The 21280-nt window shown below is 36.9% G+C and overlaps 1 protein-coding gene across 8 annotated transcripts in view; it reads left to right on the plus strand.

The window, feature by feature from the left end:
- Positions 1–19980, plus strand: part of Fat1 (FAT atypical cadherin 1) — a 125049-nt gene extending 105069 nt beyond the window's left edge. For 5 of the 8 annotated variants that reach the window (XM_048791836.1, XM_048791834.1, XM_048791835.1 and 2 more), the window contains 13 exons: positions 2182–2325; positions 2868–3065; positions 3470–4271; positions 4385–4516; positions 6123–6280; positions 6921–7383; positions 8879–9032; positions 9217–9327; positions 10948–11579; positions 12489–12626; positions 14873–14932; positions 17561–17596; positions 18541–19980. In XM_048791836.1, coding sequence (XP_048647793.1) covers positions 2182–2325; positions 2868–3065; positions 3470–4271; positions 4385–4516; positions 6123–6280; positions 6921–7383; positions 8879–9032; positions 9217–9327; positions 10948–11579; positions 12489–12626; positions 14873–14932; positions 17561–17596; positions 18541–19169 — 3657 coding nt within the window. In that variant the 3' untranslated portion in view covers positions 19170–19980. Of the gene's footprint in view, positions 1–2181; positions 2326–2867; positions 3066–3469; positions 4272–4384; positions 4517–6122; positions 6281–6920; positions 7384–8878; positions 9033–9216; positions 9328–10947; positions 11580–12488; positions 12627–13137; positions 13191–14872; positions 14933–17560; positions 17597–18540 lie in introns of those variants that run through there. The other 3 variants (XM_048791839.1, XM_048791840.1, XM_015486087.2) reach the window with 3 other exon arrangements.
- The last annotated feature ends 1300 nt before the right edge of the window (positions 19981–21280 follow it).

A 21280-nucleotide genomic window follows, 5' to 3' on the forward strand; every position in this document is an offset into this window, starting at 1 on the left:
CAACATCCTGAGATCCTTCAGGTGTTGGTTTTTTAGTTTTTTGTCGCTGTGCCCAAAAAGTGGAGAAGGAAAAGTTTATTTTGCTCTGGGCCCAAAGTGAGGCAGAACATCTTGATGGAAGAGTGTGGTAGAGGGAAGCTGCTCCATTTGTGGTGGCCAGGAAACAGAGATAGGAAGGGGAAGGGGCCTCAGGGAAGTCCTCAGTGGCTTACCTCCTCCAGCCATGCCCCAACGACCACAGGCACCACCTGTTCCAGCTAGGGTGACTAATTAAGTTAACTGTAATAATCTGACATCTCACCTCTGAAGAGACCTGCGTTAACATAGGAGCTTTGCGGGGGACACCTCATACCCAAACAGAAAACGACATATAACTGGAAGCTGGATTTTAAATAACAGCAGAGATTTGGAAAACCATTGGGGTCGAGAGAAGGAAATTCCCTGAAAGAAATTGCATGAATGAAAGCATGGAGAATGAAACCATAGAATACGTTCAAGAGACTGTACCCAGTTCTACTGGAGAAATGTATCATAAAAAGTAGTAGAGGGACATTCAGTGAGAAGTGGTTTAGGAACAGATTATGAGCCACATAATCAGGATCAGAGGTTCAGACCTGATGCTGCATGCATTAGGAAATTATTGAATGTTTGCAATCTGATATATATTAAAAGACTTTGGGAAGATTAGTACTTCCATACGTGGAAGTATTCTTCAGAGTGGAGAGAGATGGTGAGGTGGGGTGGTGGTAGTGGTAGGAAAGGCTATTGATAATTCAACGATTGTGAGACAGTAAGAGGCCAAATTTAGGAAAGCAGCAGTAAGAATTGAATGAAAACACAAAGAAACTTCGCAAAAGAAAAACTAGAAAATCCACAAAGCTTAGTTAATGGCTCTGTGTAGAAAGCAGCAATATCAGAAATGACTTGACTTCTGTCTGTTCTGAGTGGACATGGTCAAGTTGGGAAGTTATGAGGTATAAACTCATAGGGGCTGGAGGGAGTTAATGAACATGGTTTTTTTATTTTAAATTTTTTTAAAAAAGTATATCCATAAATAACATTGACATTGTGGTTTTTTGTTGTTGTTGTTCTAATTAGTTATACATGACAGTAGACTGCATCTTGACATATGGTACATAAATGGAGTATAATTTCTCATTCTTCTGGTTGTACATGATGTAGAATCCCTCTGGTCGTGTAGTCATATATGTACATAGGGTAATATCAGATTCATTTTACTACCCTTCCTACCCTCATACTCCTCCCCTCCCTTCACTCCCCTGTACCTAATCCAAAGTAACTATTTTTCCCTAGCTTCACTGCCCACCCCCTACTGTGTAGCATCCACTTATTAGAGAAAACATTCTTTGGGTTTAAGGGATTGGCTTATTTCACTTAGCATAATATTCTTCAACTCCATCCATTTATTGGCAAATGCCATAATTTCATTTTTTTAAAAGACTAAGTAATATTCCATTGTGTATATATACCACATTTTCTTTATCCATTCCTCTGTTGAAGGACACCTAGCTTGGTTCCATGGTTGTAGCTATTGTGAGTTGAGTTGCTGTAAACACTGATGTGGCTGGGTCACTGTAGTGTGCTGATTTTAAGTCCTTTGGGTATAAACCAAAGAGTGGGATAGCTGGGTCAAATGGTGGTTCCCTTCCAAGTTTTCTAAGGAATCTCCATACTGCTTTCCAGAGTGGTTGCACTAATTTGTAGTCCCACCAGCAATGTATGAGTGTGCCTTTTCTCCCACATGCTCACCAACATTTATTGTTGCTTGTATTCTTGATAATTGCCATTGTGACTGCAGCGAAATGAAATCTTATGTTATTACTGAAGCAACAGCATTTGAGATAGACTGACATTTTTTTTTTTTTACCTAATCATTTTTATTACTTCTGGTTTCTTTCTGTTAATGGAACTGCATATTTTTAAAGATAAAACATTTTAACAAGATGAATGTGTTTTTGAGAAGCATTGGAGAGTCTAATTATCCTTGGTATCTTTTTCTGTTGAGAAAAACACATTTGTAGTTCACTCATTTGTAGGTTAGGGAATTCCCAGATACAGGATACAATACATGACTACAGCGAATTTCAACTCATTGGCTTTATGAATATGAAGGTGCATTTTCTGTTTCTCCCCACCCCCTCCCCTCCCAATCCCCAAAAGATTTCAGGTTACACACTTACGGTTCAAGCTTCTGATAATGGCAGTCCACCCAGGGTCAACACAACGACTGTGAACATTGACGTGTCTGATGTCAATGACAATGCCCCTGTCTTCTCCAAGGGAAACTACAGTGTGATCATCCAGGTAAGCTTGGAGTACCCGAGGATATTTGGAATCCTTTTTGAAATGAGCTCTTTCACTGCAGTCAGATGCGTATTTGAAATATCTTTCTTTTCCAAAGTCTTTCATCTCCCCTCTTTTTGTGCTTGGGTGTTGAGCTGTTCTCACTGACCGAAGACTAAGAGCGTTGCTAATCCTGTCTTCTTCTGCTGTTGCTTTTCCTCCTCCCCTTCCTCCCCATCTTGGCCTAGCTTTGTCTTCCCTCCCACGACTCCACCCTGCATCCTCCTCGCTCCCACCCCTCCTTCACACCACCATTACCTTCCACACACCCTTTTTCTCACAGGCATTCCTCCCCCTTCCCGTTCTCTCTCCCCACCTCGACCCCAACTGCAGTCCCCTGTACCCCACTTCAGTTTTCCCTCTGTCAGGTCGATCATCAATAAGACTTTTCCCCTCTGATATATTTTCTATTATTAAGAAACTCTCAAGTATCCCTTATCAAATAGATTTGGTTGTGTTGAAGTAGTTTTGTTTTGTGTTGTTCTGTTTTTAATTTGGTGCAGGAAAATAAGCCAGTGGGTTTCAGTGTCCTACAGCTAGTAGTGACAGACAAGGACTCCTCGCACAATGGTCCACCCTTCTACTTTACTATTGTGAGTGGAAATGAAGACAAAGCATTTGAAGTGAACCAGCAAGGAGTCCTCCTGACTGCAGCCGCCATCAAGAGGAAAGTGAAGGACCATTACTTCCTGCATGTGAAGGTATTGAAGTCTGTCTGGTTTTATGGGAGAGCCTTAGAGAAGACCTGCTTGGCAGTTATCTTCCTATATTAAACAGCTTACATTTCATAAAAACAAAAATTTATACGTTTGTGGCATATTTTGTGCCACACCTTCATTTTTGAGGTGACTCCCTTATTCAGTTGGTAGCCTGATCATCTATAGTGCTGGAACTGGGTTTCTATATGAATTAGTGGAAAACTATTTGTCCTTTATCTCAACAGGCCTTTTTCTCATCCAGAGGAATTGGTATAAAACAGTTGGTGATTTATTATTTATTTATTTATTTATTTATTTTTAGAATTTGAACAATGTAAATACATTTTTATTAAGCAATTATAAACAAGGTAATCAAAGTGATTTTTCTTTTCTTTTTCTTTTTGTAGGTGGCAGATAATGGAAAACCTCAGTTGTCATCTTTGACATATATTGACATTAGAGTTATCGAGGAGAGCATCCATCCTCCTGCAATTCTGCCACTAGAGATTTTCATTACTGCATTTGGAGAGGAATACTCTGGTGGTGTCATTGGGAAAATCCATGCAACAGACCAAGATGTGTATGACACTTTAACCTACAGTCTTGACCCCCAAATGGACAACCTGTTCTCTGTTTCCAGCACCGGGGGTAAGCTCATCGCACACAAAAAGCTAGATATAGGGCAGTATCTTCTTAATGTCAGTGTAACTGATGGAAAATTTACCACAATGGCTGACATCACAGTGTATATCCGACAAATAACACAAGAGATGTTGAACCACAGCATTGCTATTCGCTTTGCCAATCTCACTCCAGAAGAATTTGTTGGTGACTACTGGCGCAACTTCCAGCGAGCTTTACGAAACATCCTGGGTTTGAGGAGGAACGACATACAGATTGTTAGTTTGCAGCCCTCTGAACCTCATCCACATCTGGATGTCCTACTTTTTGTAGAGAAATCAGGTAGTGCCCAGGTTTCAACAAAACAACTCTTGCACAAGATTAATTCTTCTGTGACTGATATTGAGGAAATCATTGGTGTTAGGATATTAGATGTATTCCAGAAGCTCTGTGCAGGACTGGATTGCCCTTGGAAATTCTGTGATGAAAAGATATCCATGGATGAAAATGTTATGTCGACGCATAGCACGGCCAGACTGAGCTTTGTGACACCTCGCCACCATAGGACAGCAGTGTGTCTCTGCCAAGGTAAGTAAATGAGAACAGGTATTTCATGTACAGCCTTTGATGATTGCACCATACAGATCATTTTGTTGAAATTCTTGTTTTTTATCTCTCTCCTCTCTTTTATTTAATTAAAGAGGGGAAATGCCCACCTGTCCACCATGGATGCGAAGACAACCCCTGCCCTGCAGGATCCGAATGTATTGCTGATCCAAGAGAGGAGAAGTACACCTGTGTCTGTCCTGGTGGCAGGTTTGGTCAGTGTCCAGGTAAGTTCAATGACTGAGCAAAATTTTATTTCAAAAAATCAGTTCCAATCTTTCTGTTCTTTATTTGAGAAAAATAAATGATGCAAAGTATGTTTATTTAAGTCAAATGTAGGGATGAATAAGGAAAAACAGTAATGACTTTTTCTTCCTCTTTTATAACAACACATTCTAGTTCAGTTTGATGTTCCCCCTTCCATATCATCAGTGCTTGAGTAGATTTTAGAGGTTTGTTTTTCCTTTTTCTCTTTTATCCTCTCTTAAAAACAAAACAAAACAAAAAAAGCCTGAAGAAAATTATATCTTACACAATCCTAACTTCTTGCTTTTTTTTCTCCACTTAATAGTGTATTATGGGCATATTTCTGAGCCAGTATTCTTTTTAATATCTGTGAAATATTTTCTATCATGACTCTTTTTGTGATTTAATCAACATTTTCCTTATGTAGAAAGATTCCAATTACTCTGTGTAAAAAAAAAAAAATAATAATCCTTATACATATATCCTTTTATTTTCTTTTCTATTACAGTAGATCAGGAACTGCTGGGTCAAAGAATTAAGTGCATTTAAAATTTTAAAGATAACATTATGTTAATTTTCCAAAAAGATGAACCAATTCTTATTTTTTCTAGTCATGTATGAAGGTCTCATAACCCAGTCTCGTGCCAGCATTGACAGTTTCCAGTTTAAAAAAAACAAAAAAACTCCCTTAGGGCTGGGATTGTGGTGTGGCTCAGTGGTGGAGCGCTCGCCTAGCATGTGCGGGACCCGGGTTTTATCCTTAGCACCACATAAAAATAAAGACATTGTGTTGTGTCCATCTACACCTAGAAAATAAATGTTAAAAAAAAGAAAAACTCCCCATCTAATGAATACAAAATGATATCTCTTGATTTTAATTTTCACTTCTCTGGCTGTTTATACCTTTTTATTAGCTTACCTGTTTGTATTTGTTTGATTACCTGGGCTACTTGTTTATTATCAACGTGTAGAACACTTTGTGCATTATGAGTAGTGACAGTCTATATGTTATTGACCTCTAAAATTTGTTAAATCTTTTTTTTTTTTTTTTTTTTTTGGTGTATTGCAAAATGTTTTATTTCCCCTTCCCCTACCAGAAGTACAAAGGGATTTTTCTCCAGTTAATTAGAGACTAGAGGGAGTTGATCAGGAATTTTTGTTAAATCTTTTGTCATTTTGAAATTTAATTTTTATCTAGTCAATTCTACTTGATTTTACTTAGCAATTTTCACTTCTGGAGAGAGCGATCAGTTTTCATCTTCTCTGAGGAATGGGAATTGGTTTATCAAACTATCTTGAGGCTATGTAACTATTTTCTGAAATTGTCTTCTAATAATTTCCATTGAATATGGTTACGTTTAGCTCTTTTGTTATTTTAGAATTTATTTCTCTGTGATAAAGTGGTCTAATATATTCTTGCAAATGGATAGCCAGTCAGGCTATACTGTTTATTAAGTAACTAGATGCTTTTCCATGGAATTTAATTTTATAATGTTATATATGACCTTAAATTTAAAAATCGGAATATAGGAGGACAAATCCTACTCTAAAAACTATACTTAAACTGGCTTCTTTTGTGATTCACAGGAAGTTCATCTATAACATTTACTGGAAACAGCTTTGTGAAATACCGTCTAATGGAAAATGAAAACAAATTAGAGATGAAACTGACAATGAGGCTCAGGACCTATTCTGCTCATGCAGTTGTAATGTATGCTCGAGGAACTGACTATAGTATCTTGGAGGTATGTGATTGTCTGGTTTTAGTCTTACACCTCCAATTATGGCAGCCTTTAAGAAATATAAATTCCATTTTATGTTTTGATTGTTCACTTTTTAAAAATATTAAGCAAGATGGGCAAATTCCACATTTAAAGAATTCATTGACACTTATACAAATTTTATACTTCGTGGGATGAAAAGTTCTTTTTTGCTTTGCAATAATATGGAGATTTATTTCTGTTTTTTACAAACGTTTTTAGGCATATGTGAGAGTTAATATTCAAACTCTGAATATTGTATCTTATTAGTTATATAGCAAGTTTACAGAGAGGGCATACATATGTTTGAAGTGATAATTATCATGACTTTTTTTTTAACTGGGTTTTAACATTTGATGCTACATGGTCCTTTCTGTGGTATGTGTGGGTGGTTAAAAACTAGTCACTTCATATTTTTTGGATATGTACTTGGCACTAGAACTTGATACCCCTAAAAGATACCTTGGACAAATGAGTGTGTGCTTTATATAAAGTATTTAAATGGAAGCCCTTATCTTTTTTTTTACCTTCATTCTCTAAATATACCTCTCCTATAGATTTTTGGTCAGAGATTATAATTGAAAGTTCTGTAAAAGTAATGTGAAAGTGATTGTTTTTATTGTAGATTCATAATGGAAGACTGCAATATAAATTTGACTGTGGAAGTGGCCCTGGAATTGTCTCTGTTCAAAGCATTCAAGTCAATGATGGCCAGTGGCATGCAGTATCTCTTGAAGTAAATGGAAACTATGCTAGATTGGTTCTAGACCAAGTTCACACTGCATCAGGCACAGCCCCAGGGACTCTGAAAACTCTGAATCTAGATAACTATGTGTTTTTTGGTGGCCACATACGGCAGCAAGGAACAAGGAATGGAAGAAGCCCACAAGTTGGTAATGGTTTCAGGGGCTGTATGGACTCCATTTATTTGAATGGGCAAGAGTTACCTTTAAATAGCAAACCAAGAAGTTATGCACACATCGAAGAGTCAGTGGATGTATCTCCTGGGTGCTTATTAACAGCTACGGAAGACTGCTCAAGTAACCCTTGTCAGAATGGAGGCATATGTAATCCATCGCCTACTGGAGGTAGGCTTCGTAACATTACAGTGATTAAAATGTTGCATGTGTACATTTAAGGGGAAGAGTCCCAAATGCTTTTGGTTTTCCTCCTCCTTTTGTTCAAATAATATTGTCAGATACTGCAGCAGAAATGAGTAGTACAATGCATTGTAAGAGAGCAGAGTAGGAGCCGGGCGCAGTGGCACACACCTTGTAATCCCAGCAGCTCAGGAAGCTGAGGCAGGAGGATCGCGAGTTCAAAGTGAGCCTTAGCAACTTAGTGAGGCCCTAAGCAACTCACTGAGACCCTGTCTCTAAATAAAATACAAAAAAGGGCTGGGGATGTGGCTCAGTGGTTATGCAACACTGGGTTCAATCCCCAGTACCAAAAAAAAAAAAAAAAAGAAAGAGAGAGAGAAAGAGGGCAGAGCAGGGCTTAGTATTCTTCCCAGAACTAGGCTGAAGAGATCCGTTTCTCTGGCTGCTGAACTTCTACAGGCATGTCTGAGGTGTTTGAGTAGAACATACTTCTGTACACAGTTCATCATGCCCCCGAACCACAGCCACCTCTGAACTCTTCTTCTAACTCCTCAGACATTGACCCTGGGAAATTTAGAACTGGTATCGCTTAGTTCTTCTTGGTTCTTTGTACCCCCTTTCATCCAGTGACTCAACATGGAGGTCTGCTAGACTCTTGCTGTCCATTAGAGAGTGTGATTTTTCAAAAGGCCTCTAATCCTCCTGAATTGCTGCATTGTCTGTCTCGAAGCCAGTGGGGACTCTAGAGCTTCTGTATTCTGGGTTTCCATTGGATCATTTATAATCAAAAATAGTTAGGAAGAAAATGGCAGCTATCATGCCTAATAAGTAGAGCTTTGTGTAACTGATAGAACAAAATGTTTCAAAATAATACTTTAAGTGAGATTTCAAAAAATTCTGGTTGTCTGCTGTTTTCTTTGGAGAGAATGTATGTGTACTAAAGCTAATAGAGTAAGTACACCAGCTTATTCCCATAGTGGCACTCTGAAAATCCTAGTCATGTCACACAACAAAAGCTTATATTATGTTCATATAAATTACGTGATTGAATCATGGCAGCAAGGAGGCTGACCTCACTGTGTCACTTTGGAATGAGACTGAAAATCTGAAATGCTTCAAGATCCAAAACTTTTTTAGTGCCAACATGACACTGAAAATTTTCACATTTTGGAGCATTGTGGATTTTGAAATTTCAGGTTAGGGATGTTTAACTAGTATCATTGTAATTTTCTGAAATTAAAATACTCTAAAATCTGAAATACTTATGGTCCCAGCATTTTGAATAAGGGATATTCATCCTATACCAGTAGTGGAAGGCTTGTCCATCAGGCTTCTACCCAGAAGGAATGGGAATTTTACCAGCTTTATGGATCTTGGAGAATTAAACCTTCACTTAGATGTAAAGGTAAAAATCAATATAACAAGACTTATTTTTGAATCATGGAATGATAGGACTGTTTTGTTCCTTTTTTTACTGATGTAGGCTATTACTGCAAGTGCAGTGCCTTATACATAGGGACATACTGTGAAGTGAGTGTCAACCCATGTTCCTCCAATCCCTGCCTCTATGGTGGCACATGCATCGTAGACAATGGAGACTTTGTTTGCCAATGCAGAGGACTATACACTGGTCAGAGGTATGTGTATTTTTCAGAATGAATTATATTATAAATTAATTATAAATTTCAGAATGAATTTTAGTTTTAAATCTTTTAAAACATGTAATTCTGCATGTAAAATGTCTCTACATTCTTCATGTGTTAGTATTTTGTTTTGTTATAGACTCATGAAATTTATGCGTGTTTTTCCCTTATTCTTCAGATGCCAGCTTAGTCCTTACTGCAAAGATGAACCCTGTAAAAATGGTGGGACGTGTTTTGACAGTTTGGATGGTGCTGTTTGTCAGTGTGATTCAGGTTTTAGGGGAGAAAGGTAAATGGTTTCTTTAACATTTATATTTCTATTTTTCTGTGGTATTATATTCATTAGCAGACACAACCAGCCTTCATTAATGTAGACTACATTGCTTCAGAGTTGGATAATCCTCATTGGCAATTTTATAATTTATCTTCTTGCTCTTGAGATAAGGGAAAATACCAAGCAGATTAATATATATTATGCTTGAAAAAACCTACTTCTATACTTCAGAAGTATTATTTATAAACAAAGAATGTATGTGGTTTTACAGGCAGCAAATGCTTGGAATGAGGTGAGTTTCTTGTTTTCTAAAGTAGATGCTTGTGAAGCTGAACCATCCATCTTTGAGAGCAGTGATAATGACATTTTATCATCATATGTTATAACTAACATTTATAAAGATCTAGAAACCCTTTTCAACTCCCATTTTGCAATAATTACTGTAATTCTAAGAGGTGATTATTATTTTCTAAGTGACAAAAATAAGGCATGTTTTATACCTTAAAAAAGTGGATGATGTTATCTTATGTTAGACTTTTCACCATTTCAGTTTTAACAAAATTACTCAGTGCATAGCATATTATCTATAAGTGCTTAGTATAGCTTGCTTATGTATGTATGTATGTATGTATGTGTTTGGTACTAGGGATTGAACTCGGGGGCACTTAACCTGAGCCACATCCCCAGCGCATTTTTGTATTTTATTTGGAGACCGGGTCTTGCTGAGTTGCTTAGGGCCTCACTAAATTGCTGGGGCTGACTTTGAACTCATGATCTTCCTGCCTAAATCTCCTGAGCTACTGAGATTACAGGCATGCACCACCACGCTGGGCTAGTGTAGCAAATTTAAATAAGCCTTTGCAGGTGTTCCTGTATAGTTTAGCTCTCATAGTATCATGTCTTGTGTTTAGGCCCTAGTCATATGGCCTTAACTCATAAAGTGACTTTTTTCCTAATTCTAGTCAATGGATACTCTTAGCATATTTGACAAAATATATCATTAATTAGAATTTTTATACCAGAGTATGAGGGATGGTAAATGGATAAACTTTATTGAAGGAGGAGGGAAGGTTTGATAAGCGGCAGGTAGATCTGCATAGGTATATGAAATGTCCCTTTTGGAAAGACTGAAGGGACTTGCTTCTGACTTATCCTGAATAACATTTTTTAATGGAAACCATGAGAGTTTTCTATGCTTTTATGTGAGTTATGGAACGGTCATATTCCCAAACACAAACATTTTCTTAGAAATTTAGTCTAGTCTATTACAAGACTTTGCAACACACTGGTAATTTTTCAAAATGCACATTCCAAATTTCTGAATTATAGTTTGTCTGCGAAAACTAGAAACAAACTGATGTTTTGCTTATGGGATTGATGTAGTTGAATCCTAGAAAAACAGTTAAATATTGGCTTGATAAGTTCATCTCCCCCAATAAATATACATTCAAAGCATAAAATCAGCTGATTAATTAAAAGCTCTTTTGTTGTTATTGTTTATTTGTTTTCTAGATGGTTTAATCTGATTTTATTCAGGGGTATCTTATTAAGAGGGGATCTTAGCATTAGTCTCTGAAGAATTATAGGTCTGGCATAGTCTAACATACCAAAACAGTCTCTCCACTTTCTTGGCAGGTGTCAGAGTGACATTGATGAATGTGCTGGAAACCCCTGCCGTAATGGGGCCCTTTGTGAGAACACACATGGCTCCTATCACTGTAACTGCAGCCAGGAATACAGAGGAAAACACTGTGAGGATGCTGCTCCCAATCAATATGTGTCAACTCCATGGAATATTGGACTGGCCGAGGGAATAGGGATTGTGGTTTTTATAGCAGGGATATTTTTACTTGTGGTGGTGTTTGTACTCTGCCGCAAAATGATTAGTCGAAAGAAGAAACACCAGGCTGAACCAGAAGACAAACACTTGGGACCAACCACAGCTTTCTTGCAAAGACCATATTTTGATTCAAAGCTAAATAAGAACATTTACTCCGACATACCACCCCAGGTGCCTGTCCGACCTATCTCCTACACTCCAAGCATTCCAAGTGACTCTAGAAATAATCTTGACCGAAATTCTTTTGAAGGATCTGCTATACCAGAGCATCCCGAATTCAGTACTTTTAATCCTGAGTCTATGCATGGACACCGAAAAGCAGTGGCCGTCTGCAGCGTAGCACCAAACTTGCCTCCCCCACCTCCCTCAAACTCTCCTTCTGACAGCGACTCAATACAGAAGCCTAACTGGGACTTTGACTATGACGGTGAGAAAAACTATTTTCATCTCACTAAAATGTTACTGAGATAAAACAGTGATTAGAAGTTCTGCCATAGCCACTGGTGATTCAAGTCAAAATGTGGAGTCTCTGTTAGAGATATATATGATCCGAATCTGAAATCCTTATGATTTGGGAAACGTTTTCAGATGTCTTGAATTCTAACTGCACACTGTGGCTGTGATGTTATTTTAATGAATGTTCCAGTTAATATTCTAGTGTCATGTTCCAATTAATTTTCTGAAAAGATCATTTCATTTTTGTAACTGATAAAAGCTCTCAACTGGATCTTTTTTGGACTTATCATAATAAAAAATAATTGGAGGGGAGCATTTCTATGTTAGAATTATTTTTTAATATGGCCAGAAGAAGTAGCAGTATTTAAATTACCAACTTAACATTTATTTTAATGCCTTAAAAAAAAAAAAAAAAAAAAAGCTCCATGTGCTCTCTACTCCTCCTCCCCCTGTACTAGGGATCAAGGGGAGGAGGGTGCTCTACCACAGGGTCTTGCTAAAGTTGCCTAGGTGGTCCTTGGACTTGTGAGCCTCCCCAGCCTCCCCAATAGCTGGGATTATTGGCACTCAGTGCCACAACCAGCTTCTATGTACCATTTAAAAAAAAAAATCAAAAGTTTTTTTTTTTTCTTTCTAACAGTATCCATAGGCCTATTTATGGAGAAATTCTATCCTTTGAATATCACAGAATACTTACAGACTAGACTCTTTTGGGTTTTTTTGTTTGTTTGTTTTTCTGTTGTTGTTGTTGTTTTTCTCTTTTTTAAATTTCAGTGGTTCATTTATGAATAAAGTTTAAGCAGTCACTTGGTAAAGCACACAGAGAACTGAAGATTCCTGGCCTACATAGAACTTATTGCTTGTCTCTCATCTCTTTTAGCTAAAGTGGTGGATCTTGATCCCTGTCTTTCCAAGAAACCTCTAGAAGAAAAGCCTTCTCAGCCATACAGTGCCCGGGAGAGCCTGTCCGAAGTGCAGTCTCTTAGCTCTTTCCAGTCTGAATCCTGTGACGACAATGGTGAGTGTGAGAAAGGTGACGGGTGGTGGCCTCTCGCTGGTTGTACACGGTGCTGCTCACATCATGTCACATAACAGTGTGGATGCACCAGGCCCCCAGTTAAGTCTTAAAATATTGCCATAGTTCTCTTGAACCACTTTTAAACAATACCTGTACACACTTGCATGAACATCTGCTGGGGAAAATATTAAAGTGTTCCTAATGAATAGGTATTTTGTCTGTAGCAACATGTCAGCAGTAATAGGAAAGAAAATGTAATTAACTGAAACATCATTTCTGTCTTATTGACTAATCTTATTTCTTTGTTTTTGTTTTAACATAACAATAAATGTTATGGAAGTTTTATGAGTTTTTCAAAAGTCCTTTAGGCTTTTTTGACCATACAACATGCACACGTACACCTGCATCCTTTAAAGAAGAGATATAATAGTCTGAAATGTTCAATTTCAGTCGCACCTTTGGTATTACAAGGTTTTATTTGTCTCTTCCCCCAACTCCACTGCGGCCCCAGCTCCCATTTGGATCAGAGCGTACTGACTGAGAACACAGTTTAAGAGATTGCTAGTAAGTTTGATTATATTTCTAATGAAGAAAGTTTGACAGTGGGATCTGTGACTTCAGTTATGTTTATCTGATTTCCTTAGGGTAAATTGCTTTGGTAACCAGCTTTGCCTTATTTACACATACCAGTAGAGAAAATGAATGTCAATATTCAGTGACAAAATGAAGTGAATTTTTAGTGGAAATTTTTGAATCTCAAATTAGTGGTTTTAACCATAATTTTTTTCTTGCATGAAAAAATCTAAAGTCTTATTTTATTGGAGGAAAGAAGCAATAAAATTATTATCTGATCCAAAGTAAAAAAAGTCCATAATCTAGAGTAACATAATTCATAATACATTGCATTTGTAGAGTTCATAAATCCACATTGTCCATAATACATTACAGAGCTCTTTTCCAAACTCAAATCATTTCTGATTTCAAGCATGTTTTATGTATCTCAGAGTGTACCTGTGTTGTGTGTGATGAATATATGGGTATATCTTCACTTGTTAATCAACAAAAACAAGTCTCCTGTTCATTTTAATTCTGAAAAGTTTGTAGTGCCAGTAATTTACATTTTCACCCTTAAATGTTCTTCATGAATACATTTCTGAATTCAAGCCTATTGTTAACAGTTTACCACAAAACCTATTGGCTCAAAACTGCACGAATAGTTATCTCGTAGTTCTGTGGTATAGAAATCCACTTCGCATTGCACTTGGCTAAAATCATGGTGTCAGTAGTGCTGCATTCCTCCGAAAGCTCTAGGAGAAGAATCTGTTTGCTTCTTTTTCTAGCTTCTGGAGGAGGCCCACATCTTTTGACTCATGGCTTCTCATCTTTCAAAGGCAGAATGGCATGTCACTTCGACGATTAATCTGTAGTCATAGCTCCCTCCAGCCACAGCTGGTAAAGATTCTTCCCTTTCCCTTTCAAATACCCTCATTAATTCAGTCGGCTCCCCCAGATAACTCAGGAAAGTCTCTCCATCCATAAGGTTCTTAACCATGTTGGTAACGTTCCTTTTGCCATATATGTTAACATTTTCACAGGTTCCCAGTTTCAGGATGTGGACATTTTGGGGGGACCATCCTTCTGCCCATCACATGCATAGATATTTTAAAACAATCTATTACACAGGTGAAAGGGCATTCACCCAGGAAAAAGCCAAATATTTCTGTACTTCTCTGCTGGTATGTTAGCTCACCAGCTGTTAGTCCCTCTGTAGTAAGATAAGAAATTGCAGGGACATGGGGGGAGGGGGGAGAGAACAAAGAAGCACAAAACCAATTTTGTATTTTTATTGCATATGTATTTCCTTAAATTTCTTTACTTTTTAAATATGAAGTCATTTATCCGTGAGATGTTAAAATAATAGTTTTGCCCAACATGATCACTAATTACAGTGGTGAAAAATTTGTAGCTAAAAACAGATGTCCTAAATTCCACTGAAACAGTTACTTTATTCCATTCATTAACAATAATAAATATGTAGCTTGATGAGGAAAATCCCTGAGACATAGCCATAACAGAAAGAGTGCAGGGGTCGTGCATAATTATATGGTTGTATTAGAGATTTCTGTTTTTCACATTTTTAAATTGTAAGGCAGAAATTGCATAATGTTAAGAAATTTTATTTTGTTCTCGGTTTTCTAACTAACTGAAGATTTTCCTAATTGACTCCTTTTATACCTTTTCACAAGCTTCCATAGTGACTGTAATACACCTTGTCAATGCTGTCGTTGACACGGTGACTAAAGAAGGTATCGTCATAAATGCTTGTGCTTTGTGTTTCTGTTGTACACTGACTGTAAAAATGGAGGCTGTGCTTTGCCTGTTGTGTTGTTATGAAAAATCATTTGTGGTTTTGGGAGGTTTCATTTCAGTATTTTTAATTTGTGAGGGCGTGTGTATTCATAATTCAGGGGCATTGCAGAAACATTTCATTGGGCATTATATCTCTTTTGTTAGTTTTTACCATTCATAGTGATTCATCCTGACATCAGAAGTAACCCATAGGATCTTGAGAACTTATCTTTATATGATACAATGCCAAGAAGTTGAGAAGTAATTTTATCTAAAAGTTTTAAGAGGAAAAAAAAATCTTTCTATGAACAGAATAGGACTAAATACCACAAAGCCTTTCTAATTACCTAAAACTGACACCTGGCTTTTGGTATTTCTCTGAGTGTGATCAAAGAAAATGTTCTAACATGATAGAAGGTGTATTTTTTTTTATAATTGATTTAGTGAAAACCATTTAATTTGAAGCTGTATCTGTTTAGAATTTCAAGAAAGGACATAGAACACATCCCTCAACTTATTTTAAATTAGCCCTTTATTAGTGTGTGGCAGTTAGAGTAACACATGAAAAAGGCACAGGCTAGTAGTTTTCAAACAGTAATGCAGATTATATCCCCTGGATGGAGGTCTTGCTCAAAGCCTGATGGCTGGTTCCCAGTACAAGTTTCTGATCAAATAGGTCTGGGTTGGGCCTTGAGAATTTACATTTTAACAAGTTCCCATTTAACTCTAAAGTCCCTGATTTAGGACTTATAGCCCCAAGAGTTCACTTACATAGGCCATCAAGAGCATCCAGCCAGGCTGTGGTGCACACCTGTAATCCTGGCTACTCAGGAGGCTGAGGCAGTAGGATGGGAAATCTAAGGCCAGCATTGGCAATTTAATGAAATCCTGTCTTAAAATAAAAAAATATATATATTAAAAGTGCTGGGAATGTAGGTCCGTGGTAAAGTTCCCCTGGGTTCAATCCCCACCCCTACCCCACCCCCATGTATACAAACAGCCATCACCGTAAAGCTCAAGGAATTCTTTTTGCTACAAATGTGTGCTGTCAAGATTTAGGAAGATTTTTTTGCCAGATATGAGAGAAAGGGGTAGGGTTGAGCTTTCACTGTTAATGAAGTTACTGATGATGCTTAGATTTACTTTCCTTAAAAAGTACCATGTTTTTATTTAGCGACTAAGAAGGCTATCTTTATTTTGTCTAGGGAATTTTAGTTTTAACATGATAACATTCCAACATGTTAAATATTGATGCTTAAAACAATTCCTTTGCTGCCATCTCTTTCACTGAAAAAATTTTTAAGTATAAATTTAAAGTTGAAAGCTAGCTTAAATTCTAAGGCTGATCAAGTACTTAATTATTAACACAAGTTGCCAATCTTCATTTTTTTAAAGGAATTGTTACATTTTTTTTTAAATTAAAAAAAAATTAGTTGCTGATAGACCCTGTATTTTATTTATTTACACGTGGTGCTGAGAATTGAACTCAGTACCTCACACATGCCAGGCAAGTGTGCTACCACTCAGCTCCAACCCCAGCCCCAGCCCCAGACCCAGAATTGTTACATTTTTAATAACTTAAAAAATCATAAATACTGGTTTATTTGGTTTTTAGAACCATCGGTCTTTATCAGTTTTTTATTTAAATTCCTATTATGAATTGATAAAATATTAATAATAATAATTATTTATTACATACATTGGTTTTCAAGTACTTTGTAGAATGTATTGGAAGCATTGGTCTTAGAATAATCACGAAAGTAACCCTGTTTCTACCATGATTACTCCTTCTGCAATTATCAGTAGTACCTAAGAGTGTTTGACTAGAGTTGTTTAATCTTCATAACAGCTAAGGGATTTTTGAAGCCCGTTTCAAAGAGAGAACCCAAAGTTTAGCCAGGGTAAATGTCCCGTGACCCTGAGACTTACATCTGCTTCCTTTGACCTAGCACTAGAGTCCTGTGTATAAATGTGATCCCTGAAAAAGCAAGTGTAATGACAGTTTTCGGGGAGGAGGTTGAGGAATAAGTATAGCTACCCAACTCTCTAGGGAAAGATTAATAGTGTAAATATAAAAATCTCATTTAATGTTGGATAAGCTTTGGAGCGATTTTCAGCTTTCAGTTACCTATAACTGTCTAAGTTAGTTCATGACTTCTGTACATTTGACAGTGATAGTGTGCTATAAAGTTGCACATTATGTAGCTTTAAATGTATTCAGATAATCGCCTGAGTAACCTGATCAATTTATATATTTTTTTAGAGCCTGTAGATTTTAATTATTCCTAGGAAAATTCTGTTTTCAGGTTTAGGTTGTCAGAAACAAGGAGCGTAAAGTAAACTATGTTTGGGTTTCCTGGCAAAGCCTCTGGTTCATCATCATTCATCTTCTGCTGCTGCTTCCATTTTATGTGTGCTACATAAATTTTTCAGCCATTTGGAATTTTCATAGATAATGGTGTCAAGACATAGTCTCTGGCTGACTGGGCCTTTGCAGTTTACATTGTACTGTGTACTTTATTGCCTTTTCAGCTATCTGTTTTAATTATCAATGTTTTCTTTTCTTTCTACTCTGCCACCAAAAGAATCTTTGGCTGCTCCTGACCTCAGCAAATCAAGAGGTGATTTATGCATGCCAGTTGTTCATTGATAATCACTAAAAGTTATTGGTAACGATTTGACCCCAGTGCTGACTTGCTTCACTTGGTTGCTCAGTGTTTTCAGTAGCAACCAAATCCGCGTTTGTTGTGCACTGCTTTCTAAGCACGCATTGCCTAACCTTTTCCTAGTTATCAAAAGGATTTTTAAAAATCCTAAGGGTGGAGTGGGTAACCCAAAATGAGAAGGTTTTATTTAAAAAAAATAATTATAATGATACTTTTATATAATCAAACAATCCTTAACCCTTTCAAAAATAGCAAAGATTGGTTGTTGTAGTCTACCAAAAACTGTTCTGTTTTTCAAGAGTTGTTGTAATTTTGCTTGATTTGGAAGCATGCTTTGAAACATATGTGTGCTACCATAATTTATTGTTTTCCTTAGGCTAATAAAAAATAGTACTGCTTTTAAATATTACACTAAGTTATTGTAAAGGAAGCTTATTTTCTAAACTTAGCACATTGAAGGATACTTTTATTATTTTGACAAGTTAGTATTAACTAGTATTAAGACAGAACTAACTAATAGTTTCTTCATTCAGAACAATGATTTCTAAATTGCACAAAGTAGTTTGAAAGGGTGATGGAATTGTTTGTAGAAAAGTGCATGTAATTTGGATGCTACATGTTGTGTTTCTTAGAACTCTTTTCATGTCTTTGAATGTTAGGAGTGTGTTAAAACTACGAGTTCATATTTTAGAAAGAGAACCATGTTCATAATGATCTTTGGAATTGATTCGGGGTGGGGCACTGTCTTCAGGGCAAAGATGGGTTTCCAAAGTGATGAGCTTTGAATGAATGCATAAATCGTTTTGCATCTCTGTGTCTTTGAAACATTGAGCCCTTTTTCCAAATCACAAAATCTAGGAGAAAACACATTGAAATCTCTTGTTTTCTTTTCTACCAAGGGTACCACTGGGATACATCAGATTGGATGCCAAGTGTTCCTCTGCCAGATATACAAGAGTTCCCCAATTATGAGGTTATTGATGAGCATACACCCCTGTACTCAGCAGATCCAACTGCCATCGATACAGACTATTATCCTGGAGGTTACGACATTGAAAGTGATTTTCCACCACCTCCGGAAGACTTCCCTGCACCTGATGAACTACCACCATTGCCTCCAGAGTTCAGCGATCAGTTTGAATCTATACACTCACCTAGAGACATGCCTGCTGCAGATAGCTTGGGGTCTTCATCCAGAAATCGGCAGAGGTTCAACTTGAATCAGTATCTGCCCAATTTCTATCCTGTCGATATGTCTGAACCTCAAAAAAAAGGCACTGGTGAGAATAGTACTTGTAGAGAACCCTATGCCCCTTACCCTCCAGGGTATCAAAGAAACTTTGACTCCTCCACTGTAGAAAACATGCCCATGTCTGTGTACGCTTCCACAGCTTCCTGCTCTGATGTGTCAGCGTGCTGTGAAGTAGAGTCTGAGGTCATGATGAGTGACTATGAGAGTGGAGACGACGGCCACTTTGAAGAGGTGACGATTCCTCCACTGGATTCTCAACAACACACGGAAGTCTGACACTCAAACTTCCCCCCAAAGTGCCTGACTTTATCAAACCTAGAGATTATATCAATAATCTGCATTGTTCTTTGCAGCAGTGCTTAAGCGCTTTTTTCGGTGAGCTAGAATGGGCATGGCTGCACTGAATCCTGCGCTTCCTGATGTTAGCCATTTCCCGTGTCCTAACCCACTGTAATTGGACGAGATTTCATTGGCTGTGCCATTTCTGAACATCTTTTTTTGTATTTACATTTGTCTGTTAAAATAATGAAGCGAAAATAAGTCCTACCATCTTGTTAGCATGGTTCATGTATTTATATAGATTTGATTATTTTAATTTTCCTTTCTCTTTTTTTGTAAATTTTATGTACAGATTTGATTTTTCATAGTTTTAACTAGACTTTGGAGACACTCTGTGCATTTGTTTTCAGCTGAATTTTGGTGGTATTAAGTGTCATTACCTAGCACCCTGATTCTTTACTATAACCAGGGTTTCACTGTATGTTCTTTTCCACTGAAGTATGACATTTCATTAACACATTTCAATATAGTCATTTATTTCTAGCTGTACATACAGGATGAGGGAAAATATGATACATGGACATGTCTTAAATGGGTTGCTGTATTTTAGAATTATAAACATTTTTCATTATGGAAAGTGTAATGGGGACCTTCTGCAGACCTGTTTAGGACCAAAACCACCATGACACAGTTTTTATAGTGTCTGTATATTTGTGATGCAATGGTCTTGTAAAGGTTTTTACTGAAAACTACCATTAGCCAGTCTTTCTTACTGACAATAAATTATTAATAAAATACTTTAGCTTTATTGCCTGTTTTTCCTCTGTATTTGTATTTCTGTTCAGGATTCAGTTGATGAATTGAGAAAAGCATGGATATAAAGTTATTTATTCTCTAGCTTAAGGAAAAGCCTCTTTCCAGGTGCCAAAACCCGGCAGTACTTAGAGATCTAGCCACTAGGTGGCAGTATATGGCTATTAAAGCCTAATTTTTCTATGATGAATTCTTACTAAAACTTTTAAGAATTTTTTTTAGTCTTGAACGTATTAATAATTATTCATCATGATTTAAAAGCACATTTTTTATTTTTTCAATGATATGTATCAAAAATTCTTTATATAAAGCATTTTATCTTTCTGTTGTCAGAAACCTTATACTCAAGATTTCATGTGAAATACTGCAGCTGTTTTCCATGTGTCTCTATGCAGTCAAAATTCATCCATTCACCCAGAAGGTGTTTATGGAGTACTCTTCCCAGTCACTGTGATACAAATAACAAAGACTCTAGCTTTCTTAGAACTTTGGAGAGCCATCATTTTTCCTTTTAAGTAGATGCCCTGCTTCACTTTTATCAAATGATATGCATGCAGTTTAGAACATCTACAAGAGCTGATGTATGAAATGAAACAGCAGTCCTGTGCACTCTACTGACATGACTTAACAATTTTAAGCTATTTCCCCCTCTCCTATTTTCTTTTTTTTTTTTAAATAAATGAACACAGTTGTTTCCATTTTTTTTTTTTTAAAGAGAGAGAGAGAGAATTTTTTTTTTAAAATATTTATTTTTTAGTTCTCGGCAGACACAACATCTTTGTTTGTTTGTGGTGCTGAGGATCGAACCCGGGCCCCACGCATGCCAGGCGAGTGCGCTACCGCTTGAGCCACATCCCCATCCCCCCCCCCTCCTATTTTCAAAAATATGTATTATTTCTTGAATCACTAAACTTAGAAATTGCCCATTGCCTCTGTTTGATGTTGGAGGATGACTGTATAACCTAACAAACCTCCATTATTCTTGTTAGTCTTAGAAAGGAATTCTTAGTTGTGAGTACCGCATGATTTTTGAATTAATCTGCACAGTGTTTTCATTATTTCAATTGCATAAGTATTTACTGCTGAACTAATGTGTGATGTCAGATTCCATTGACTTTGAAACTTTATCATTCTTAAACAGTTGACTTAATTTTTTTTAAAACGTGACCATTCATTTAAAAAATGTTTTTTGGTCCCCTACCATATACTGTTCTGTTAAAACAAGTCAAAAATTCCCTACCTTCATGGGACTTACATTTGGTGGGGACAGGTAGTGGTCAATAAGTATAATCTAT

Source organism: Marmota marmota, unplaced genomic scaffold (assembly GCF_001458135.2).
Source record: "Marmota marmota marmota unplaced genomic scaffold, marMar, whole genome shotgun sequence".
Lineage (NCBI taxonomy): Eukaryota > Metazoa > Chordata > Mammalia > Rodentia > Sciuridae > Marmota > Marmota marmota.